The 23,641-nt window shown below is 36.1% G+C and overlaps 3 protein-coding genes across 3 annotated transcripts; all 3 read right to left on the minus strand.

Moving 5' to 3' along the window:
• Window positions 1-317: 317 nt before the first annotated feature.
• Window positions 318-791, minus strand: mrps12 (mitochondrial ribosomal protein S12). The gene has a single exon (XM_042710903.1). It carries the CDS (start codon window positions 729-731, stop codon window positions 396-398), a length of 336 nt encoding a protein of 111 aa, XP_042566837.1. The 5' UTR covers window positions 732-791; the 3' UTR covers window positions 318-395.
• A 3,214-nt stretch (window positions 792-4,005) lies between these two features.
• On the minus strand, window positions 4,006-13,302 carry npas4b (neuronal PAS domain protein 4b). Its single transcript, XM_042711464.1, is given in 10 exon segments — window positions 4,006-4,436; window positions 4,537-5,495; window positions 5,497-5,940; window positions 6,529-6,664; window positions 6,775-6,884; window positions 6,982-7,273; window positions 7,370-7,474; window positions 7,579-7,731; window positions 8,171-8,399; window positions 13,243-13,302. Coding segments are annotated over 10 exon segments (2,514 nt in total). The 3' UTR covers window positions 4,006-4,410.
• Window positions 13,303-14,480: 1,178 nt separating this feature from the next.
• fibpb (fibroblast growth factor (acidic) intracellular binding protein b) lies at window positions 14,481-23,608 on the minus strand. The gene is given in 12 exon segments (XM_019081000.2): window positions 14,481-14,664; window positions 16,328-16,523; window positions 16,641-16,767; window positions 16,859-16,978; window positions 17,055-17,174; window positions 18,199-18,220; window positions 18,222-18,316; window positions 18,457-18,579; window positions 18,685-18,897; window positions 20,107-20,155; window positions 20,374-20,488; window positions 22,681-23,608. Coding segments are annotated over 11 exon segments (1,317 nt in total). The 5' UTR covers window positions 20,464-20,488; window positions 22,681-23,608; the 3' UTR covers window positions 14,481-14,502.
• Between the last annotated feature and the right edge of the window lie 33 nt (window positions 23,609-23,641).

Consider the following 23,641-nt stretch of genomic DNA (forward strand, 5'->3'; position numbering starts at 1 on the left):
TTAAAGCAGGAACTCACTTTGAAGACAACTTGGTGTGAACACTCTTTCTTGGAATTCATTCTTCATTTTTAGCACTGTTTGGCACAGCATGTTTTATCAGACATGCAGATGACTTTGTTATATAAGGATAAATCAGCTCCTTCAAACAAGTTCCTTGACATGTCATAGTAATAGTTAAAGCAATGACAAACACCAACTTTTACTTCTGTCAAAGAGAGTTGATGGACAAAGATAACATTCTACATTGCCAAACAAGAAACAGAACCAGATCACTGTTGGACTGTAATAAAGTACGAATTAGAACCTGATCACCATGCTTTACATTTCAGACCAAGTTTATTTGTTGGCATCCAAGTTATTACAGTCATATATGCAGTTATACACAGTTCTAGTAATTATTGTTTCTTCTTCACGACATGTGCACAGTCATATTTGCCCCTGACCACAGTGATTTTGACCCCTGGTAAGTCCTGTGTTCTCCCTCCTTGTATCAGCACCACATTGTGCTCCTGGAGGTTGTGTCCTTCCCCAGGGATGTACGCGACAGCTTCTTGACCATTGGACAGACGTACTCGTGCACACTTGCGGTTGGCTGAGTTGGGCTTCTTGGGTTTCCTGATCATGGTCTTCAGCACTACTGCTTTGAGCTGTGGATGCCCATAAGTGGCACTGATTTTTGGACGAGGTGGGGGAGGTCGACCCTTACGGTGCATCTGATTAAGAGTGGCCATGGTCCTGCTGAAAACAGGTCCAGACCAGAGAGGTACAGAGTGCGACGCTGCCAAAATGACACAACAACAATTAAATTCATTTATTTAATTTCAATAAAATAAAAACCAAAAAAATCAAAATAATACATACAATACAAAACATACTAAAACAAACGACATCAAACTTCCAAGAAAACCAATAAAAAACACATCTAGGAACATTTACATCTGTAGGAACAACTACAAAATCAAATCATAAGATGTGTATAGGGTCACTCTGAATGATAGTGAAATACACTGCGCTAATGTAAAATTATTCCTTTCGTGTTTAATTTACCTGTACGAACGTTAGGTTAAATCAAAGTGTCCGACGTTTCTTAAGTGCTGCATTTAGTTTTCAGTCCAAGGAAAAAAGGACGAATTCTTCCACCCTCACTGTTATGTTAGAGACATGCACGCCGCCATATTGAAAATTGTTTGAACCCGAGGACTCTTCCTCGATCCTGGACCAGTGACGAGCTCAAGACTCAACTGCCTAATACCGCCATCTAGTGAATGGATGTGGTAAATCTGGTCATTCTTTCTTTCTTTATTTTTTACTAATAATACAAGCGGTGAGTTTTAAGTATTTATTATTTAAATAGCCATTAATACAAATTAATGCAAATTAATGCAATTAATATAAAAAAAACTATTTGAATACACCTCTTCTGTGATGAACACGTCTTAAAATATGAATTAGGAATTATTTTGATATTTTTGTGGGGTTTGAAGAAAATATTTCTGTGGTGTAACTTTCTGGAAGTTGTATGACAAGTTTTATTCAAGAATGAAAATTCGGTCATTATTTACTCACTTTCAAGATGTTCTAAACTTGTATGAGTTTCTTTCTTCTGTTGAACACAGACATATTTTGAAGAAAATGGGAAAACAAACTGTTGATGGTCTGCATTTACTTCCATAAAAAAAAAAAAAGTACTAACAATTAAAGTAATTAACACAAACTTGAAACAAATTTTGTATAGGCCTAAATGATAACTTTTTTATTTTTGGGTCTTATAATTTATACACTTTTTGAAAAACAGTGGCCTAAATGATAACTTTTTTATTTTTGGGTGAACTTTCCCTTTAATAACTTAAAAGGACGCTTAAGTGTGTATACTTTCATTGCTGTTTTTCCTAACACACTTAAAGGTTAGTTCATCCAAAAATGAAAATTATGGCATAATATTAAGGTTGAACCTATGATGTCACATGGACTATTTTAACAATGTCCTTACTACCTTCCTGAGCCTTTAACATGTCAGCTGCAGGGTCAGAAAGCTCTCGGCTTTCATCAAAAATATCTTAATTTGTGTTCTGAAGATGAACGAAGGACTTACAAGTTAAGAGCGACATGAGGGTGAGTAATTAATGACAGAATTTTCATTTTGGGTGAACTAACACTTTAAGCACAAAAAGTGCACTTTACTGTAAAATTATATTTAATAATGTAAAATTAAAGGTGCCCTACACGTTGTGTTGTACACATGCAATTAAGCATTCATTACATTCAGTTTGCACGAAACCATATACTTTTAAAATACATTATTTTGATAATAAATACTTTTTTTCACAAGCATTCTATACAATTTCCATTAATGACCACTGAACGTCAGCACTGAGCAGTCTTCACAGTGTATACTGACAAATCAAAAGTAAAGACGCTGAATAAAGTTTCATGTTGGTGCAATGCAGGCCTTCGTGAGTGCTGGAGAACTGAGGACAGCGTCAAAAGCCCCAGGATGTAGACAGCTTGCCTACTTATTTCAAAGGTTTGTTTTGCTGTATATCTGCAATAAAATGTATTTGTTGAGAAAATTGTTCTTTTGATGTTGCACCCTGGCATTAGAGCTTAAGAATAGAAATGTTTTGTGCATCTATGAATAGTACAGACAATGTAGGTGGTTATTTTCATCATACTTTCCAGAAAACAAGATGAGAGCATCTTAATTGTTGCATTTCTATTATGATTTAAGTGGGCACGGGCTGTTTGTGTGGACGTATCTGGAGGACGATGAAGAGCGAGAGAGCGGAGAGAAGGGAGATATGAGTTAACGAGGTAAGGGTGAGTCATAAGAAGAGAGGGTCCTAATGAATTGGATAGTATCAATGAGAAAACACAGATGTGTGAAAGAGGGAGGATGAAAAGAAATTCAGCTGACTGATTGGAGGAGTGGGAGAAAAGCAGGATGAATAAGCACCTAAAAGTCCTTGTGCACCTTCCAAGCACTCCCCATTCCCTCTTTTCCTCCTCTTTTCAGTCCAGTCTATATTTATTACTCTTCATTGCTGAAAGCACATCATTCTCACAAGGACAGGAAGAGAAGACATAAGAGAGTTTTATTCAGATGAAACTCTTGGTGTATTTCTGGACACAGGGCGGTAAGTTGGCCCATGGTGCTGTGTGGGAGGGTCAGCACAGCACCGGACGCCGGACTCAATGGAAAGGTGCATAACTGGATAATTGACAAGCAAACAGTGATTTAGGGCCACTGGAGGTGGATATTGCAAAAGGAAGATCTCGCTTCCCCGGCAACAAGAGGAAAAAATGGAAACAGATACTGAGAGGCAGGAAAGGCCATATAGGGTATTATCGTGAGCTTCCAGGTATAATGGGAAAGTGTGGGCTGACTATTCACTGTACAGCATGCGTTTGTGGACATATATGCATGTGTGTGTGTGTGTGTGTGTGTGTGTGTGTGTGTGTGTAGGAGGCTGATTGTCTCCACTGTGCCTCTGAGTCAAGAGCACACGTCAGGAAAAATAGATAGCACCTCATCATCTGCGTCAGTCAGTCCTAGGAAACCATGGAGACACACTAAAAAGGCAGTGAATGAAAGGGAACAATGGAGGGGGCAGCAACAATGAACACACACCGATGAACCTCGCTTTGATGCATTTAATTGACTCTCATATACATATTTGGAAAACAAGAGCGCATCAAATTCAAGGATATTCTTTGTGGAAACAAGAAAATATGGTACATCGAATGCACTCTTAAAAATAAAGGTTTTCATAGCGATGGCATAGAAGAACCATTTTGGGTTCCTTAAAGATTTTTCAGCCAACCTTTTCTTTAGTGTGAAGAACATTTGAATAACCTTTATCCACTATAAAGAACCTTTTGTGCAATTTAAAGTTTTCTAATGTTCTTCATGGAACCATCAATGCCAGTAACCTTTAATTGTAAGACTGTAAGCAAATCCTATATAACATAACTTCTGGATCTCCAAACAAAGGACAAAACATTAAGAAATATTGTTTATTATGAAGTATTTTCTATGGTTTTCATGCACTGACACAATGAAAAACAAATAGAAAGAGAGTATTGTAGGTAGATATCTATCCTTGACTAGACCGTAGAACTCTACGATGGAAAGATACAGTAAACATATTTTTTTTTCAGTAAAACACAGTCTTCACTATAAGTGAATACAAAGTGGCAATTGCCTTTATGTTACTTTAAGTACTTTTCCCCAAAGTGACAGTCCAATATGAATAGGATGCATGTTCATGTGACTTCATGATATTGAAATATAAACATAAAATAATCCTTTTTTACACACTTAGATTTGAAATCTACCACATTATCCCAGAAAAATAGCTTTGTAAAAGATGACAATATGCCATACTTCATTGATTAAGTCACAGACTTATGTTAAAACATGTGATCACTGGTTCCATCTGTAGGAAAGGAGAGAGAAAAAGCACAGTTTAGACACAAAATCGTTGAGATACTGACATGCTAAAATTGCAACAAAAAAAAAAAGTCACCGTTTCTCACCTTGGTAGAAGATCTGTTGTCCGCCTTGATGAGGGAGTTGATACAACTCATCTTGTTGCCTCTCGGCAGGAGTCATCGGGGCGGCTGCCCCAAACACAGGTTCCATGGTGACCAGCTCCTCTAGGAGGGACTGGGCACAAGGCAGAGCAGAAGTGAGGGCAGGAAGTGCTGGAGCTGTGGTGGACCCTGAGGAGGACATCATCTCCTCGTCCTTGTCAGCTCTCTCGGCTTCCTGCAGCCCACCCTCAGCCATGCGATTACGGTGCGTCGACTGGACGCTACAGAGGTGGTGTAAACCATTCAGAGTCGCCGCCTCCTCCTGTGCGTGGACAGGGGAGCTGCGGCTCGGGGAGCGCTGAGCATAGGACGGCTCTGATGAGTAAGGCGAGGGAGGAACGGGGGAGGTGGATGGCAGATTTTGAAGAGGGATGCCATCTAATGCTTTCTCCTCAAACATAAAGACATCAATGTGATCCAGCGAGGAGTTTGGGCCCTCAAACGATGCGTGACGAGGGGGAGCCGATGTGTTTTGTGGGTGGCTATGACAGAAACCTTCAGCTAAAGTGCTAATGTACTGAGCCAGGAGCGAGATCTCCATTCGCTCTCTTTCCGAATCGTCTTCCCGAGAGAAGAAACTCAAACAGGGCTTTTTGGTGGGCGAGGCCTCGGGGGTTAAAAGGCCTTCGGGGGGATTGTGGAATGGGAAATGAGGGACGTCTACATACAGAGGTCCTCTGATCTCCGGCAGCGCCATGAGAATGCATTCATCACTGCCAGGGCTGTCTGGAGTAGGTGGTAGCGTTTCATACAGACGTTTGCGGCAGTGTTGAGTGGTGCTGATGCTTTCAGGAAGGGACGCTGAAGTTATAGACTGCCTCAATTTTACTACATTGCTATGGTCTGATTTAAAGGTCTCATCGCCAAACATGAAACTCCCCCCTCCGAGTCTTGGAATGAAATGAGCAAATCAAATCAACCTACCCTTGGCGCTTAGGAGGAGGTTTGAACGGATGAAGGGGCGGACGGGCGACATGGGTTTGGGGAACTGCAGAAAGACTCAAGATGTTGCTTAGATGTTCAGGGGAAACAGTCATGGCTGATCTCCACATCTGGTGACTGCCATGCAGTTGTGGAAGGCTGTCTTCGTCCTGAGAAAAGCCCTGAAGGGGGTCGAGCGCCATGCTGCTTGGGCCAGAGGTACTAGGGAGCTCTTCCGAGGAGCTCCGGCCAGAAGTGGTGAAGCTGAAGTCAAAGGACTGGGAGGACAGGCCACCACTGCTGGGTGTGAAGACCTGGTCCGGGCTGGACAGGGGGTCAGAGCTCTGGCGTGCCTCCTGGTACAGGAGAGCCAGCTGGTTCTGCTCTGAATACAACTGCTGACGCACCGACCAGGCTTCAGACTCACTGAGGGAAGGGTAGAGAAAATGACAGATTGTTAAATATTTTATAAATGTGTTTAATTTTTTGAAAATAAATACTATTATTATAAATTATAATAATAAAAAAAATAAAATAAAAAAAAAAATATGAATATATACAACATAAAAAAAAATTCAATATAAAAAAAATATAAAAAAACAATAATAAATTTCAACAACAATAATAGTTATCATTATATAATAACAACAACAACAACAATAATACATAATATTACCATTATTAAAAGTTTATTAAAAATTTAAAAAATTAAAATTAATAATAATAAAAAATAATAATAATACATAATATTACCATTATTAAAAGTTTATTAAAAATTTAAAAAATTATATGTCATTATTATTAATATAAAAAAAAAAAACAAAATAATAATTATAAAAAAATTAAAAGTATAATAATAATAAAATGAAAATTATAAATAAAATTAAATAAAAATAATGTATACAAATTAAGTAAAAATATTATTATTGTATAATAATGATAATTTGACAAATTTTAAATATAATTGTTTTTATTTTATAGTATATTAAACTTAAAAGCTGGTAGCCTTTATACCTTATAACATAGTTGTGGCTGTTGATGGGATATTCTCCAGTCTCCAGATGAAGAACAATGTAAAGCCAGACCCATGAATGATCTGCTGCCTCTACCTGGACCACCATCTCCACCTGCCTCTCCCCACCTTCATGCACTGAAATAGGACACAATGACCAATTAACAAACCACATGTACTACACCAGCTTTTTAATATATATAAATTTATGTGCTGTAAAAATAAAATAAATAAAGTTATGTACTCACATAGGGCGCAGTGTTGTGCAGAGGCGTGAGACAGATCACGAGGATGAATCAGACTGTACCATGAGCGAGAGCGCAGAGTCTCTGTGTCATAGCCAAGGTACATGCATGCACTGTCAGAGAGAGAGACACAACAAATCAACATTATTCCCTCACTCTCAAATACATAGTCAAATACTAACAGGGACATTCTCAGAACTCATACTGTACCTGTCCTGAGCAGCATGGATTCTCATGTCCCGGCTGTGTTGAGACTGGAAACAGGTCAGGAGGAAAGACTGCTCCGCAGGAGGGGTGGGAAGAGGATTCCTAGCTGACGAAACATGAGGGACACTGGACTCCAGCGGGGTGCAAAAACACACCCACACTGGATTGGAGGTCCAGTAGGAGGATGTGTGGTATGGAGGTGGCAGACAGCATGCCCGAACCAATGTCAGTTTGTTGCCTGATCCCTGTCTCCTTACAAACTTTGAAGTGCTGAAGCGGCAGCGAAAGAGACGGTCTAAAAAGAAAGAGTGGGATCATTTTTTACATCATGTACAATACATCTCAAAATATTTGTGTTAAAAGAAAGTTTCAAACCAACAGACTGAATTACCTGTGTCAGGTGTGGTGGTTGGCACAAGGTTGCCCCTCATGATGAAGTGGTCAGCTATTACAACAAAAACACACACACTCTCACCCACAACAACCACATCAACCAAAACCAAATAATTATTTTTACAATTCACCATGCACCAACTGCTAACAAAGTACTAAAAAGTTATAGATATAAAATATTTATTTTCAAATGTATGTTTCTTACCATGGAATGGCCAAGGTGCTCTGCGACATTGTCCGATAGATACAGGAGTTTTCCTTCACTCGTCAGCACTAGGAGAAACCCTGGCAGTGTGTGCAGCAGATCCGAGAGTTCTGGCAAAGACAGGACGCTTCCGCTCACATCATGACCTGCTGCCACTGATCAAGACAAAACATGGAAATCTCAAAATAAAGATCTCTATGTACATAGTACAAATTCTTAATCTCAAGTGATGAGAAAGTAATCTAAAGCAACATCCACACAAATAGCTCAAAATCAGCACCATAGACAGAGACCAGCAACTTTCAGAACTCTGGACAGAGACACATAATACACATATGACATATCTTCTCAAAAATTGTAAAAAAAAAAGTAAATTAAAATAAAGCTTGATTCACCTTTTTATGTTCTTTAGTTCTTTAGAAAACTATGTAATGTTTAAGAACCTTTCAACCTTTCAAGAAACTAAAAGCAAATACACTGATCTGAAGAACTAACGCAACATAAATAACTTTATATTCGAATAGCAACTCAAGAACTTGATTTAAAATCAATCTCAGTTTAATCTTGCAAAAGTACTTGTTAAGTTAACCCTACCTTGAGAGAAAAAGACGGACTTTCTTATGTAAATGCAGGCTAGGGACATGATGTGAAGATAGGAAAGACGAGCTTTGTCGGCATCGGAGATGGGCAGAAGATCTTTCAAGATGCGAATTTCTGCGTTGATTTGATCCCTCCGAGCCTTTGATGCTCCTTTAGTGGACCGGTACATTTTGTCGACTCCAAAAAATCGTTGAAACTGTTGAATATTTTGAGTAAAAACTGCCTGCAGTTAGAGCTACTCAGCCATCATTTCGGGCTGACGCCACTTCTTGAAAGTTTTGGATAATGTCTTAAAAAAACTACTTAGTAATTGAGAAAAACATTTTTTCTTTGCCCATATATCCTCTGTCGTCTCTTAAGTTTTACCGTTGGTATGCTATTGATCTCTCTCTCGCTTTCGCGTGAAGCTTCTGATGGAAACATTGCCTCCAGATCGTTTATATAGAGAGCGCGCCTGAAGAAATGATGGGAGGGGGCGTGTAAAAATGGATTTGAATCTGATCTCCAACTATCTCTGCATTTTGCTGCTGTGATAGTGACGTAGGATAAATATGGGATCCCTTTCAACGCACAAAGCCAGATTTGGACAAATCTAGACGAATGCAGTTGTCCAAACTCTCCACCCTGTTGCGCGCTCAGAGCAGGTGCATCTATCCGCGAGCTGCGCTGACAGAATTTTGCTGCTAAATGCTGTTGTTTGAGGACGGGATTAGGAGTAAGAGTTTACAGTCTATCTCGTGTCAGTGCATTTCAGTGATACGCTAATTGAAAACTGTAGACGCACCTGTGGTTATTGCGTCTTCATCAAAGCAATTAGTAGGAGGCTGATAACTCACAATCAACAATTAGCTACATCATGCCACCCATGCAATGAAAATAGAAAGCAAACAATAACCACGATTAAGAAAATAAGTGTTTTATCCCACGACTGCCCCCACACGCAACATGATCGATGAAATATCATTTTACAGCAAACTGCAGTTAAATCACGAATATAGGCTGTGGTGGGTCAGTCCACCAAATAGGTTTACAGTTTGATAAGGTGATCTGAAAACTATTTCTTGTATGATTATAAAAGAAAAAAAATTTGTTAATACACTGTACTATTTTAAATATTATATGTTGTAATATAATTTTAAGTTTAGAACAAGCCATATAGTTAAATATTGTTATATAAAAATACGATAATCGATTTGGTTTTGATGTTTTTACAAATAGCATTTACATTTTTTTTTTAAATTGTTTACTACAAAAAAAAATATGGTAACAGGGTTAACATTATAAGATCACCCAATACTATAAATAATAAGACAGATTTAAAAAATTAACATGACAAATAAAAAAAAAAAATAATATAATAAAAAAAAATTTAAAAAAAATAACAAAAAAAAAATATTTTATACAATATATTTAAACATATTTATAACTTAAAAAAAAAAAACAAAAAATGTAGGCTAAATGTCTACTGATTATTAACAAATCAAAAATATTTTATACTAGCAGTTTAAAACTCTTGAGAAAATCATTTCACATTTGAAAATTCAATATAACTCATATTCAGTGTTTCTATTTCCTTTCTCTTTTTTCTTAGTAAACTTGCATGTGAATAACGAAACAAAACAGAAAATAATTTTCACTGGAGGGAGGGGGAAGGGGATCAGTGAATGAACAGTTTGAAGGACACTTGTCTGGTTTTACAGTTTGTCTTTCTTTGTGTTTGTGTTTATTTTAAAACCAGAAGAATCAAGGTCCTTGCTCTTTTACTTTAAAGAATAATCTGTTGCTTGGCAACACTTCTTTTAAAATACCTGAGCAGGACAAAACTGAGGATGGTAATGGTCCTCATCTGAAGTTCGAACCCAACAAACTTTGTTTATCTAAGTTATCTAAAGCCAACAAACTTTGTTTATCTAAAGATTCATATCACTTGTAAACAATATATTGTGATAAAGTGGGGTCGTATCTGCTGAGCCCTTTATATGCCCAAATTATTCTATTTTCATCCCTATGTGCTTTGATCATTCATCTATTACATCATGACCTACCTCATTGATTCATAACAAGAATGCATTTTACTGTAGTTAAGAGCTTATTAAGACTTTAGTTCCATACACTTCTAAAAATAAAGGCTCTTTTTTGGCACCCATGGATTTCATTAAGAACATCCATGAAACCTTTCAATCACATTAAAAGTCGCAAATAAGGTTCTTTAGATATTTTAAATGTTCCTCATGCTACGAAGAAAAAATTATTTATATATATATATATTCACTCTGCAGTACAAAATCCTCTGCTGTGAATGGGTGCCGTCAGAATGAGAGTCCAAACAGCTGATAAAAACATAACAATAATCCACAAGTAATCCACATGACTCTAGTCCAACAGTTAATATCTTGTGATGTGAAAAGCTGAGTTTCTTCATTTATAAACTGTGCTTAATCTGTGCATATTTCTCTCCTGATTCAGATGAGACACTATTTCACTACAAAAATCAATATTATGGATAGAGGAACCCAAAGGTTTGAAGTTAAAAACTTGATGAATTTCTTATGTCTGTCTTGTGGATTATTTAAATGTTTTTATCTATTCTTATATCAGAACTCTCATTCTGACGGCACCCATTCACTGCAGAGGATCCACTGGTGAGCAAGTGATGCAATGCTAAGTTTCCCCAAATCTGTTCCGATAAAGAAACAAACTCATCTATGTCTTGGATTGCCTGAGGATGAGTATATTTTCAGCAAATACATTTTTTTCTTAAAATTTTTTAATAACTGTTCACTGAAAAATGATTCGGGGAACCAAAGATGGTTCTTTATGGCTTCTTTATTTATAGAGAAGTGCATGCATACATTTTGTGTGTTTACAAAAGTTTTAAACAGCGATCGTACGTGAGCTAAGTTCTCGCCTACACATCCTACAGTTCATGAAGCCTGTTCAAACTGCAGCCTTGTAACTGCGCTTGCTTTTTTCTTTCTCCTTTGTCGCTCAGGCTATTTTTAACACCCAGCAACAGTTCTCATTTATTTCAAACCACTTTCAGTTTTCTATAAGATTCTAAATATACTGCTCAAGGACAGACAGATCCATATGTGTTCGATGGACTTCTGTAACTTTTAAAGAACATTAATTGAGAATACTATGGGGCATCAGATGCCTACTTGTATTTTGGTTCTGGCATCGTTTCCATCCATCACCTCCAGAGGTAATGTGTCAGTTTTTTTTTTGTTTGTTTTTTTGTCCTGAGGTTAAATATGTCTGACTCACACTTCCTGTTTGTAATATTTCACATCCTATGTGGTATCTGACTGCCATTATCTGCATCAATACTGTCTTTTTTATGTCCAGCCTGTGCGATTATGGCTATTACTGATCAAATAACAAAATCTTTTCGCCTTTGAACTATAATGGATGTACATAGGAGGCTAGATGATATAGGACTATTACACAGCCACAGCATTTGACGTCGCTCAGAACATGTGCTATCAATACTGATGAAAAGTTGTGCTGGATGATGTGGACCTGGCCCTTGGGAGACAGATCTCTGCAGAGAGGGAACTGTCACCCTAACCCTTGAGCTCCCACTGGACTTTTTTGTTTATTACGTGGGTGGCACGGCCATCTGCTGAAATCAGAAAGATGGGGGATGGGATTTCTTGGAGAAAATGTGTAATGCCCATAATCTTCACAAACTGACAACATTTAATACTCATTAAAATTCATTTAACTTTTAATTCGAAGAATCAAAATAAAACCTGTGTAATTAACAAAAAAATAAAAAAAAAAAAAACCACACCAATCCATTAAAAATAACAAAGGACAATCTTGACAAATTTTCTGCAACACAAAAAATAAATTCTTTATTTATCCTAATTTGGCCTCCATATTCAGGACAATATGTTGCCACAGAATGTGAACAAAACCTAATTTTGGTAACAAAATGCACAGTGTGTTTCACGTGTAGTATCCCTGTCTTCGTGTCTTTTTCTAATCTTTTTTTTTTTAATTATTATTTAAGGGTTTATACTAGAAGCTGATACTTGACCATCTCTGCATCTCTGCACCCATGGCAACTGAGCTGCAGTATCTTAGTAACAAAATCTGCACATTGCAAGAGATGCAAAATAATGGTAGTTCTCAAGCACACCACCAATTTGAACTGAGCAGAAGAAGTCGCAACATTTAACCTCCATCAATTAAGTGGCATTTATTAATATCCTAAAACCAAAAGTAAAGGGAAATCGTCCTGTATGTTTAAAAAGCCACATTTTGGCAATGTAACAAGCTTCTTTAACACATAAACTAACACACCTTGTCATTGCTTTCTCACCTTTAGAGCACATTAAATTACTTGGAAGGTCACGTTGCCTGATTCTTTCTGGTTTGAAGAAACATTTTTCACCTTCTTGAATATTGTAAACCTGATCTGTGTGGGATGGAAATGAGTTCAAATTACCAGCAAAAATGAGGGGAAAGGTAATATTTCAAATTTCACGACAAGAGTGTACATGTGTTGTTTCAGTCATTCATGGTGATCAGAGAATATGTTTTAATGGCCCAATCGTGACGTGTATTTGAGGGGGTGGACAGGAAAATTACTCTACTTATAACCTACTGTAACATTGCTCTTCTAAACCACAAAAATAGCTCTGATTTTTCTCTCTGCTAATAAAAATAACTAACCTTGATTATTGTTAGAGAAAATTCAGCTATTTATAGACAGGCATATGAACATTTGTTTCATTTTAAACAAATGTAAATGTTAATATAACATATATTAATTAAATTTTCATTGAAAGCGCTCAAAGTCACAACAAAACAGATTAAAGAGTGCATAGAAAATTCTGTCATTCTTTACTCAAACCTGTATGCACATTTTACTTCTGCCGAACATAATAGAAGATATTTGAAAGAATGTTGATAACAAAAGAGTTTCAGTTCTAACTGACGTCTATTGGGAACATTACTTTGTGTTCCACAGGAGAAAGACCCTCGAAGTCTTAAAAAATATTACAGCATCATCTGATATGATTGCCACTGAGTTCAGCTACTCCTATCACACCTACATCCATCTGCTGCACTGCCCACAAGCCCTCTGTGCCAACACTGACCATCAATGAGCTCATCATTTCCCTGCTGGAGCTACACTAGGATAAATTCACACTTATCGCTTGCTTGACAATACACTACATGCCGTTATAATTAACACACAGATCCTTTTACACACATAGCAGTAATAAATCAGACGCTGACTCAAACAGAACTTCCTACTCGTTTTGTTCCAAAACTAGTGTGAGATGACCAGTCCATTGATGAAATTATGCTAATGAATGGCCTGCAAAAACATTTGAAAAATGATTGTTAGGTACAGTAGTTTCAAAGCACAGTAGCCCTAAAATAAAATAACTAAAAAAAATCATATAAATGTGACATTTATTTTAGTTAACTTTTGGCCCTTAAACCTGACTGTAATCATGGTTCTTTCAGGTAATAGCAAAAATGTGTGTGCACCAGTGTTACGCTGTCACCATGTGGAGACACCCGAGTAATACATTTCATTTATGCTTATCATAAATGCTAACAATCAACAGAAACTTTAACCGAATTATTAGCGTGTACACAAAATGGGATATTTTCAGCATATAGACAAGAAAGGAAAAATAGAGGAAGAAGATCATAAAAACAAAGATGTGAAGGGAGGATTAGAAAATATATTTTTTATTTTTTTATGTATTACTTTTACAATGTAATTCTTTACTTTAACAATGTAATTCAGCAAAAAAAAGATTTAATTTTGGAGTCTTGAATTCAATAAGCTTTAAAGAAAATACAACAATTTACGTAAAACTGGTTTCACAAAATATTTACAAAAGAAATTTGTTCACTCCAGGCTTATAGAAACCTGGATTTTTCTTTCGTTTTAGTGTTTTCTGAGATTACACTAGATAAACATAATTACAAAAGCATTTTGGAATGTGTACTGTATTTTTTTTTTTTTTTTTTTTTTTTTTTTAGCTGGTACTAATAACTAATTATATCTTTCTGATATATAATCAGCACACATTTACAAATTTATTGGTGTGTGTGTTCATATGCTTTGTATGCTGCATGTATGTGTGAGAATGACAAAGTGAGAGGAATGAATGTTCAGATGCTTTAACGCTTCCCAGAATAGGCCTGCAGTCAGCAGCCAAAGTCAGCCACAAAAAAACATGATTTCACATCATTAGGTGGTGAATAGTGGAACAGTGTTGCCAAATTTCAACACATAAAAGTAGAAATAGACCAAAAAATATATATATATATATTTTGTCTCTCCATCTCTCTCAGAAAGCATGAGGCCCAACATAAACAGAGAGACGCAGAACAGAGCTGGTCTGGTAGTTTATGAGAGGACTGACAGACACCATCTCCAGATCGAGGACGTACTCCTTCGGTCCAGTCACTGCTCTGGCCAAAACCAACATGGCACTGATGTTGTTGATTTGCTGGGAACAAGAAATGACCAAAATAAATGAGTCCAAAAGTATGAGATCACAATGCAAGATCTGAGATTTTTCATTTAAACTCATTTAAAAGTTTTGGGATTTTCAAAGCTTTAAACTAAGCTTCAAACTAAGAACTGAACACGTTAAATAACCCTTTCTTTCGGAACATGCTTCACAACTGCTTGTTCAAGCTCTTGTTCTGTCCAGGCTGGACTATTGCAATGCTTCAGTTCTATCAAACCTTTACAATTAATCCAGAACACGGCAGCAAAGCAAGATTAATTTTTAATGAGCCAAAAAGAATGCACATCACACCTCTGTTTATCAATTTGCACTGGCTACCAGTAGCTGCTCACATAAAATTCAAGGCATTAATGTTTGCCTACAAACCCACCACTAGCTCTGCTCCCCTTTTTCCTAAATTCATTACTTCAGACTTATGTGCCCTCTAGAAACTTGTGTTCTGCAAGTGAACATCGCTTTATTTTGCCATCCCAAAGAGGCACAAAATCACTTTCACAGACTCTAGCACTCTCTATTCTAATTCTATTCTTTAAACTTGCAATCTATTCATTTACTAACTGCTTGTTTTCTTAAACAACAACAACAAAAAAACGAACACTAGCTTTTCTAATGTTTTTGTATTCTATCTGTTTTTTTTTCTTTTTATTTATTATACAATTAACAAAAGCAAAAAAAGCCTCTAACACCAGCTTGCTCTATTCTTTTTCTATTCTATGTTTTCTTTTTATTTATAATATAAAAAAAAAAAACTTGCAACGTGTACTGCGTTAAACTAACTGAGACTTATAGTACTTGCATATCATTGCTCTTTTGTTGATTTTGATTGCTTCCATTGTCCTCATTTGTAAGTCACTTTGGAAATAAAGTTTGCTAAATGAATAAATGTAAATGTTAAATAGGATAAAAATATTTAAGAAAATACACCATAAAAAATAAAAAATAAAATAAAATAAAATAAAATAAAATAAAATAAAATAAAATAAAATAAAATAAAATAAAATAAAATAAATACTGTTATGGCCATTATCTGTTATGGCCATTATGTTATTCATTTATTTTTTAGATAAAACTTTTTTCAGCAAAGATGGATTAAATTGATTAAAAATTACAGTAAAGACATATATAATGTTGCAAAAAAAAAAAAAAATCTAAAACAAATAAATTTCCTTCTCATCAAAAAATAATAAAAAAACAAAAAAAACAAAATAATCCACAACATTATCATACATACATTAATCAACAAACACAGTTGTTTTCAACACTGATAATAATGAGAAACGTTCACCAAATCAGCATATGAGAATGATTTCTGAAGGATCATGTGACACTGAAGACTGGAGTAATGATGCTGAAAATTCAGCTTTGCCGTTGCAGGAATAAATTACATTTTAAAATATATTAAAAAAAGAAAACAATTGTTAAAATTCTTGTAATAATATTTCACAATATTACTGTTTTTACTGTATTTTGATCAAAGCATAAGAGACTTCTTTCAAAAACATGACCCACATGAACCCAAATGAATAATAGTGTAATGTAATAAAAAAAGAATGCAAAACAGAATCATTTCACCAGTATTTACGTGATCACACAAGTTATGAAATTGATGTTTAAAGGGTGTTGTGTGTCTCTGACTAACCCGTATGTAGAATTCATCATTTTCATCTCCAGAACGAATGCGGAAGGAGTTGTAGGATCCAGGATAGACGCTGGTGGCCTGGATCTGGAAGACGTCAGAGGGAACAGAGCGCTCAGAGGTGATGCTCATGTATCGATGCACAATGGAGAAGGGCAGGTCACGACACTCTGGCTTCACCACCGGACATGCACAACGACTGGACCGAAGAAAGTGACACAAGGAAAAAGGGAAAGGGGTGTTAAATACTGAAAAGTGTCAAAATTTGATTTTTATTAAATTATAAGTTGCCTTTAAACCAATGGAAATGGCTCACTTCTCTGGGACCTGGATGTAGGGTTCCTGGCAGCGGTTGGAGCTGACACACTGATGTCCACCATGGATGTTCACACAGACCTGTCCCGTCCCACACTGATGAGTGCCTGTCTCACACTCATTCACATCTACACACAGAATTGTTATGACAAACTGAAACCAAGTGAAATGTTATTATAAGAGTCCAGTGTAAAAACAAAAGGGATTTTGTTTCAATACCTTGGCAGAGTCGTGTTCCAACTAACTCGTAACCTTCTGGACAAACACAGGAGAATCTTCCAGGCTCGTTCACACACTGAAACTGGCAAAGGAAACTGGAATAGCTGCACTCATCAATATCTGGGAGGAGAGAAAGAAAACCAATTACACTCAGCCCATCATCTAAAACTTTTAGGGTAATGTCTTATGCACTAACCATTGCATGAGAAGCCATCAGGTCCCAGGTCATACCCTTGATCACAGCGACACAGGAACGTACCAAAACTGTTGTAGCATCTTTGCTGACAAGGTGCTCCCATCTCACACTCATTTGCATCTGATTACAAACAAGAAAGATTTTAGAAGCTTATGTACTGAAAAAAAAAAACACTTAAACTTTGCATTAAGGCAAAGTTTACCCAAAAATATTAAAACAATTGCATGTGCAGTGTTCTGGGAAGGTTAGTTTATAGCGATAAAAATAAAACATTATATATATGTTCTCTTTAGGTTGTCACAAAAAACTCCCTGCAATGTTCATAGTTATAAAATACACCAAACATTAGAGAATGTTCTGTTCACGTTCTCTTTAGTTTGTCAAAAAAAAAAAAATCCCAAATTTCTGGAAAGGTTAGTTTATGGTTATAAAAAATAAATCCTAAAAATAACCAATAGATCATATAAACCATAATAACTTTCTGGGAAGAACGTACAGAGAATGTTCCTACAGTAGATTATTATTCACAAAATGTGATTAAGTTAGAGGAAGGTTCTGTGTTTGCTACAAACAACATCACATCAAAAACCTATATAACTTTCTCTCCTATAAAAAAAATATGAAAATGCTGCTAATGTTCATCCTGCTATTTACACAAAAAAAGAAAATATACAAGTGATACAATATATTCATACAAAAAAAAATACATATTAAACCACCAAATTTCAAAAACATAAAAAATATGAAATTAAATTAATAACAACAAAAAAAAAAAAAATACAATAAAAAAAAACATGAAATACAAACAAACATCAAACATTTACACAAAAAACAACACAATCAGGTAACAATTTATTTTAAGTTGTCCTTGTTACACTCATGTGCCTCATACAAATTTTACCCTTGTTACAACGTTACATATAGTGCACAAATCATATGATCTAATTTTATCTGTTATTTTTCAATTTCAAAATTATTTTTGGAGTTCAAAAGACCCCAATTTAAATCATGCTCCATGGAATATATAAAAAAACATTGAATAAAGAAAAATAAACCTGATTAACCAAACTAACTACAATAAATCTATATTTAATGTGTAAGCAAATTTTGGTTGCTACAAAATGTACCTTCTTTAAGGACTTACCAACACAGGATCTGTTGTTTCCCTGCCAATTGGAAGCCAGGCTCACATTCACAGGAGAAAGATCCTGGCACATTCACGCAGCGATGCTGACAGTATCTGTACCTGCACTCGTCGATATCTAACAGATGAGACAAGTTGATTCTTCACTGCAAAATAAATCTCGAATTGAATCTTGAATTGTGAAAGTGCCAATTAAAGACATCATTTCTTCTCTTACCCACACACTCTATGCCAATCTTACATCATTTCTTCTCTTACCCACACACTCTATGCCAATCTTGCTGTAGCCGTCAGGGCACTGACATGTGTAGGTGCCCACGGTGTTGATGCATTCCTGGCTGGGCTGACAGTCATGCATGTCCAATTCGCACTCATCAATATCTGTCCAAAGCATGATGAAGAGCCTCAGGACATCACACTCATGCACATACATAATATAAAACCATATCAACAGGCTTTCCCTACATTTGGCCTTAAATAACGCACCCACACAGGTATCTCCTTGGGCCCTGTAGCCTACGGGACAGGGGTTAAAGGCCTCATTACTCTCCACAGGCACACTGGGCTCTGATTGGCTGGAGGGCTCAGGTGCAGTGATCACGGAGGCAGAGCGAGGAAGGCACAGGTAACCACCATAATGATTAAAGCATTTCATCTCTCCCTGACAAGCCTGCTGGATAGTCTCACACTCGTTTATGTCTAAGTAAAACAGAGAACAGAATTTAGCTTTACAAGTAATTTGAATGTACTTTTTATTTATTTATTCAGTTTTTATTAAATACTAGACATATGAAACAAATATACATACTGTATAAACAACATGAGATGAGAAACAAAAAAAGAACAGCATTTTTTTACTTTCACTTATCTTTCACTCTTCAGCAACTGAAATTGTACAGTATCATTCACCCACAATCAATACACTCAAAACCACAATTAACAAAAATAAAAATACATTCAACCAAAATCAACACAAACAAAAACACAAAAACCATCCACAATGAATGACTTTTCTTCTGTGGAAGATATTTGAGAAATAAATATATTTTTTTTTTTCTAACCAAAACTGTTTGGTTACTAACTTTCTTTAAAATATCTTCTTTTTTGTTCCACACAAGTCTTACAGGAGTGGAACAACACAAGACTGAATACATTATAACAGAATTTTCATTTTTGGGTGAACTATCGCTTTAAGAAAGCCAATAAACATAAATATAAATAGGAAGGTTAACCAATCAAGACATTTGTATATATATATATATATATATATATATATAGGAAGGTTATATATAATATATATATATGAAATTTACCAGACATTTGTTGAGATAGTGAAGTTAACAGTTTGGACCAATCAGAAAAAAGAGGCCAACAAAACAACAACAAAATTAGGACAATAAAACAAAATCAATGATTATATGAATTGATAAAACAACAACATTATTTCTGGGTTAGGACAAAATCTCAGATTAAATGAATTTATTGCTTGTTGCTCATTTAATTTTTATTGCTTTGTGCTTGGTTAGGATGTGTTGTAACTAGAAGATTAAACTGGGACAGAAAGTATTTTAACATTGAAAAAAAACACAAAATACATAGGGGCCCACATAAACAACCCAACAACTTAAACTAATCATAATCTTATACACTTAATGTCGCGTTTACTCAGGGCAACCCTGAGCAACCCTGCTCAGTTTTACATCTACAGCTTCTTTTAGTCGTCTGCGCTTTAAAATGTTGCGTCTACTCAGGATACAGTGTATTTTAAAATTCAAAGATGCAGCCAGACACAGGGGCAGGACAGAGTGATTGTGCATGTGACAATTAACCAACAAAATAATTAGAGGAGAAATGCATCACTTTCTCATCATCTCTCTCTCTTTCTCTGGCACATGACCTTCCACCCACCTCGACAGAGTTGAGTCTGCACGTCCCACTCATAGCCATCTGTACACTCCTGGCAGAGAAAACACACTTTATTATGTAGCATCACACTCAAACACTTTTATTGACAGGAACATGACTTCTAATGCAAACTGATGTCTGATAGAATACAATAACACACTATACATGCCAAGCTAAGTAGCAAGGCAGATAGACATGTAAATGTTCCAGCATGAAGGAAGACTGAAGAGGAAGAGAGAAGAACAGGGAGAAATTGTCACATTTACTTACTGTGTAAGAGTCACGTTCAGCAGGAGACTGACAGATTGTAGCAGGAAGAACAACCAGACCCACGCAAAGTAGCACATATGTGGCCTTCATAGTTACAGGGTACAGGACATTCACCCTGCCACACACACAGCTTGAAGGATGATTAAATGTATAGTTGTCGTTAAGGCACACTCTCACACTAAGAGAACAATAAGAGAGAGAACAGATGTGCAAAGGGGTCTGTTCAAATCACTTCGTCTCCTCTATGAAAATAAGGAGGGGGCAGACAGACAGGTGGGGGTGAGACCTTGTAAAAAAAGAACAACGAAGGTAATTGCAAATAAATGTGTTAACAGGAATAGTACACAACATAAACATTTGGAAGCAGTGAAAGTGATCTGTTGAAAAGGCCAGCATTGCTGACCTCCTCCATATGTTTTGTTTTGGATACTGGTGTGCTGGTGTCCCCACTTGGATTGTTAACTTGCTGTACAATTTACACTTACAATAAAGTTTAGTGTTTGTATAGCATTTAATAATCTAGGTCAGAATTATCATAGTTACCATTAAAAAAATGTGTTACTTTATATAAAATAAACTTTATCTGAAATAATATATATATATGTATATATATATATATATTTATATATATATATATTTGCCATATAACAATTGTAATTTTTAATTTAACTAGATGTACTACTAACTAAAACAATAATCATTAATAAATACTATATAGATGTTTTTTTTTAACTAATATAATGACAAAAACAACAAAATTATTACAACTTTAAATTCAAATACAAACAGAAATATATATTTTATATAAAAACATTCAAAATATTAATAAAAACTCATTGATGCTATACACGGATCTAGGTAAATGTTAATTTATTATTGTACTTTTTTGTAATACTCAATTCATGCTTGCTAATAATACATTAATTAATGTTAATTAATACAACTTATGTGAAGAATACTGTTCGTGAAAAATAACTTATTTATTAGGTATACATTAACATGGCAATTCATGATATTTTACGCATTAACCAGCATAAACCTGCATGAACCAGCACAGAAATTCACTCCTTTTTTACCATAGTGAGATTAGGTTTACATTAACATGGCTATAATTCTTCAACAGATATTACTCCATGGCATATATGATAATAGATAAATGCAAGTTTGGGATTCTGTGCAGTGATTTTGATATTGCCAACTAAGCAGTTCTTGCAAACAAGGCAAGTTGGTGCATATTATCAGATATTGCATGACGGATTTCCCATTCCTCACATTCAGCGATCTGGAGATAGTTATTCACACCTATTTCCTGACTACTGTAAACTGTACACTGCACACTGCACACACACACACACAAAGAAACATTTAAATTAACTGGTTTTGGTCACGTCAAATACAATACATTTAACATCACAGAATCAACCTCAATACACAGCTTATACAAACAAATCTAATTATGCATTAAATCAAGTAGAAATAGCTCTTTGGGGTAATAATTTCAAGTTACCAGTTTTTACAGTGTAGCATGAGACTTTATACTGTCCAAAAGGCTGCTGCTAGAACAGTATTTCACCTGTTCTGGCCTCTTTATTACAGTAAAGAATATATTTTAAGACCTCATTATTTGTTTTTATAGCTGTAAAACAAATCATAGACCTCCTCAGCGCTCCTGGACTCTCATAACATCTACTTCTGCCTACACTTGCATTTCAAGATTAAAGATGATCTTTCTCTGTAGCTTTGAGGGTTTATTTTAAGCTTTGTTTGCTTTTATGGTTAAATGCATTATACCGTTTTAATTGCTCTTGTACATCACTTGTTGTTTTTAGATGCCCTCTGTAAATACACTGACATGACTTTGTATTGATTTCTAGGGACTTGCTCTACTGTTTGTTCTGGAGCTGCAGAGTTGGCCTGCCTAAGAGGCAGAAACATGGCCAGGGTCTGAACTCTACAGGATATGACACAAGCAATTCCATGCACTCAGATTCATCCAAAAAAAAAAAAAAAGCATCCACTAATTTATCCAACTAATACAACTGTTTTCAATTCAAACTAAAGGATTCTGTCACATCCAAACATGATTAGAAAGCATCGACTATATTTCTGTCATTCATTTCATTATTACAAGGCAACAATGAGCTTTAAAGTCCTGGAATGACAAATGCTAAATTTCTCATGCACGCTTTATCAAATGTCTTTCTCTCCAAGTATTCTGGAATGATCTCACTTGCATTATGTACAGCTATGCTCAATTTTACAAACTGCAAATGCACAGGAGTCAGATACAGATGGTTTGAAACTCACTTTCTGAAGTCTGTCCAGCAGAAGTTGTCTCGTTCTTCTGTCTCTGTGCCTATTGTTTTCTCTCTCCCTCTCCGTTTAGCGGACTGTTTTTAGAGCTCTGTGACAAAAGACAGGACCTGAGCAGTGATAGCTAGTGTATTACGAATGGGAGGAAAGGTGCAATGCTATAGAAAGGAGGTTAGGACGTCCCACTTCTTTCCCTCCACCCACTCCTGAACAGCCCCCGCATCTCAGCCACACTTCACCCTCCTGCCTTGTTTTTCCTCCAGGCCCCAAGGATTCAAATTCCTAGTTTCCAGACCAAATCCCAAATACATCACTCACAGAGAAGAAGAAGAAAAAAAAAAACATCCATCTGGGTTATATTAGGCAAAACCTGTGCAATTCATAGGCCTTAATTACTTCCCATTTTTAATACACTTCGCCTTATTAAATTTCATCCTGGTGGAGCTTGCTTGTATCTGACACTGCTGGATATTTACTGCGGGATCTCAAAAAGGAATGCAGACACAAATTAACAGGGTAAAAAAGGAGGCAAGGCCCCCAGATTTAACTGTAAAACACTAACCGGTGCCAGGAACATCATGCGTCTTCATTACACAAAGGCTTGAGCACTATTAAGACAATGGCTTTGATGGATACAACAGAGATAGCCTACTTCCAGAAACAGCAGGGAAAGTTCCCATGAGGACTCTTCTGCAGAAGTTCAGAGGAATTTTCCATGACCATTTGTAGGGGGTGACAGCTGTCCAAGGTCTGGCCTTTTATAAGGTAGTAAAAGTGTCTCCTCATCCATACACTTCAGAGCTGACCAGCCAACTGTAGCCCCCTGCTGCTGACCCACACCCGCTGAGCACACAAACAGGTAACTACTTCACTGTGGGAAAACACTGATCACATGCACACTTTGAGATAATTACCTTCCTCTACACTCTTTAAAATAAAGGTTCCAAAAGGGGGT

Source organism: Cyprinus carpio, chromosome A21, assembly GCF_018340385.1.
Source record: "Cyprinus carpio isolate SPL01 chromosome A21, ASM1834038v1, whole genome shotgun sequence".
NCBI classification, from domain to species: domain Eukaryota; kingdom Metazoa; phylum Chordata; class Actinopteri; order Cypriniformes; family Cyprinidae; genus Cyprinus; species Cyprinus carpio.

Bases quoted from the DNA above. Each gene is read 5' to 3' on its own strand.
- mrps12 (XM_042710903.1), bottom strand. From the start codon at position 731: ATGGCCACTCTTAATCAGATGCACCGTAAGGGTCGACCTCCCCCACCT.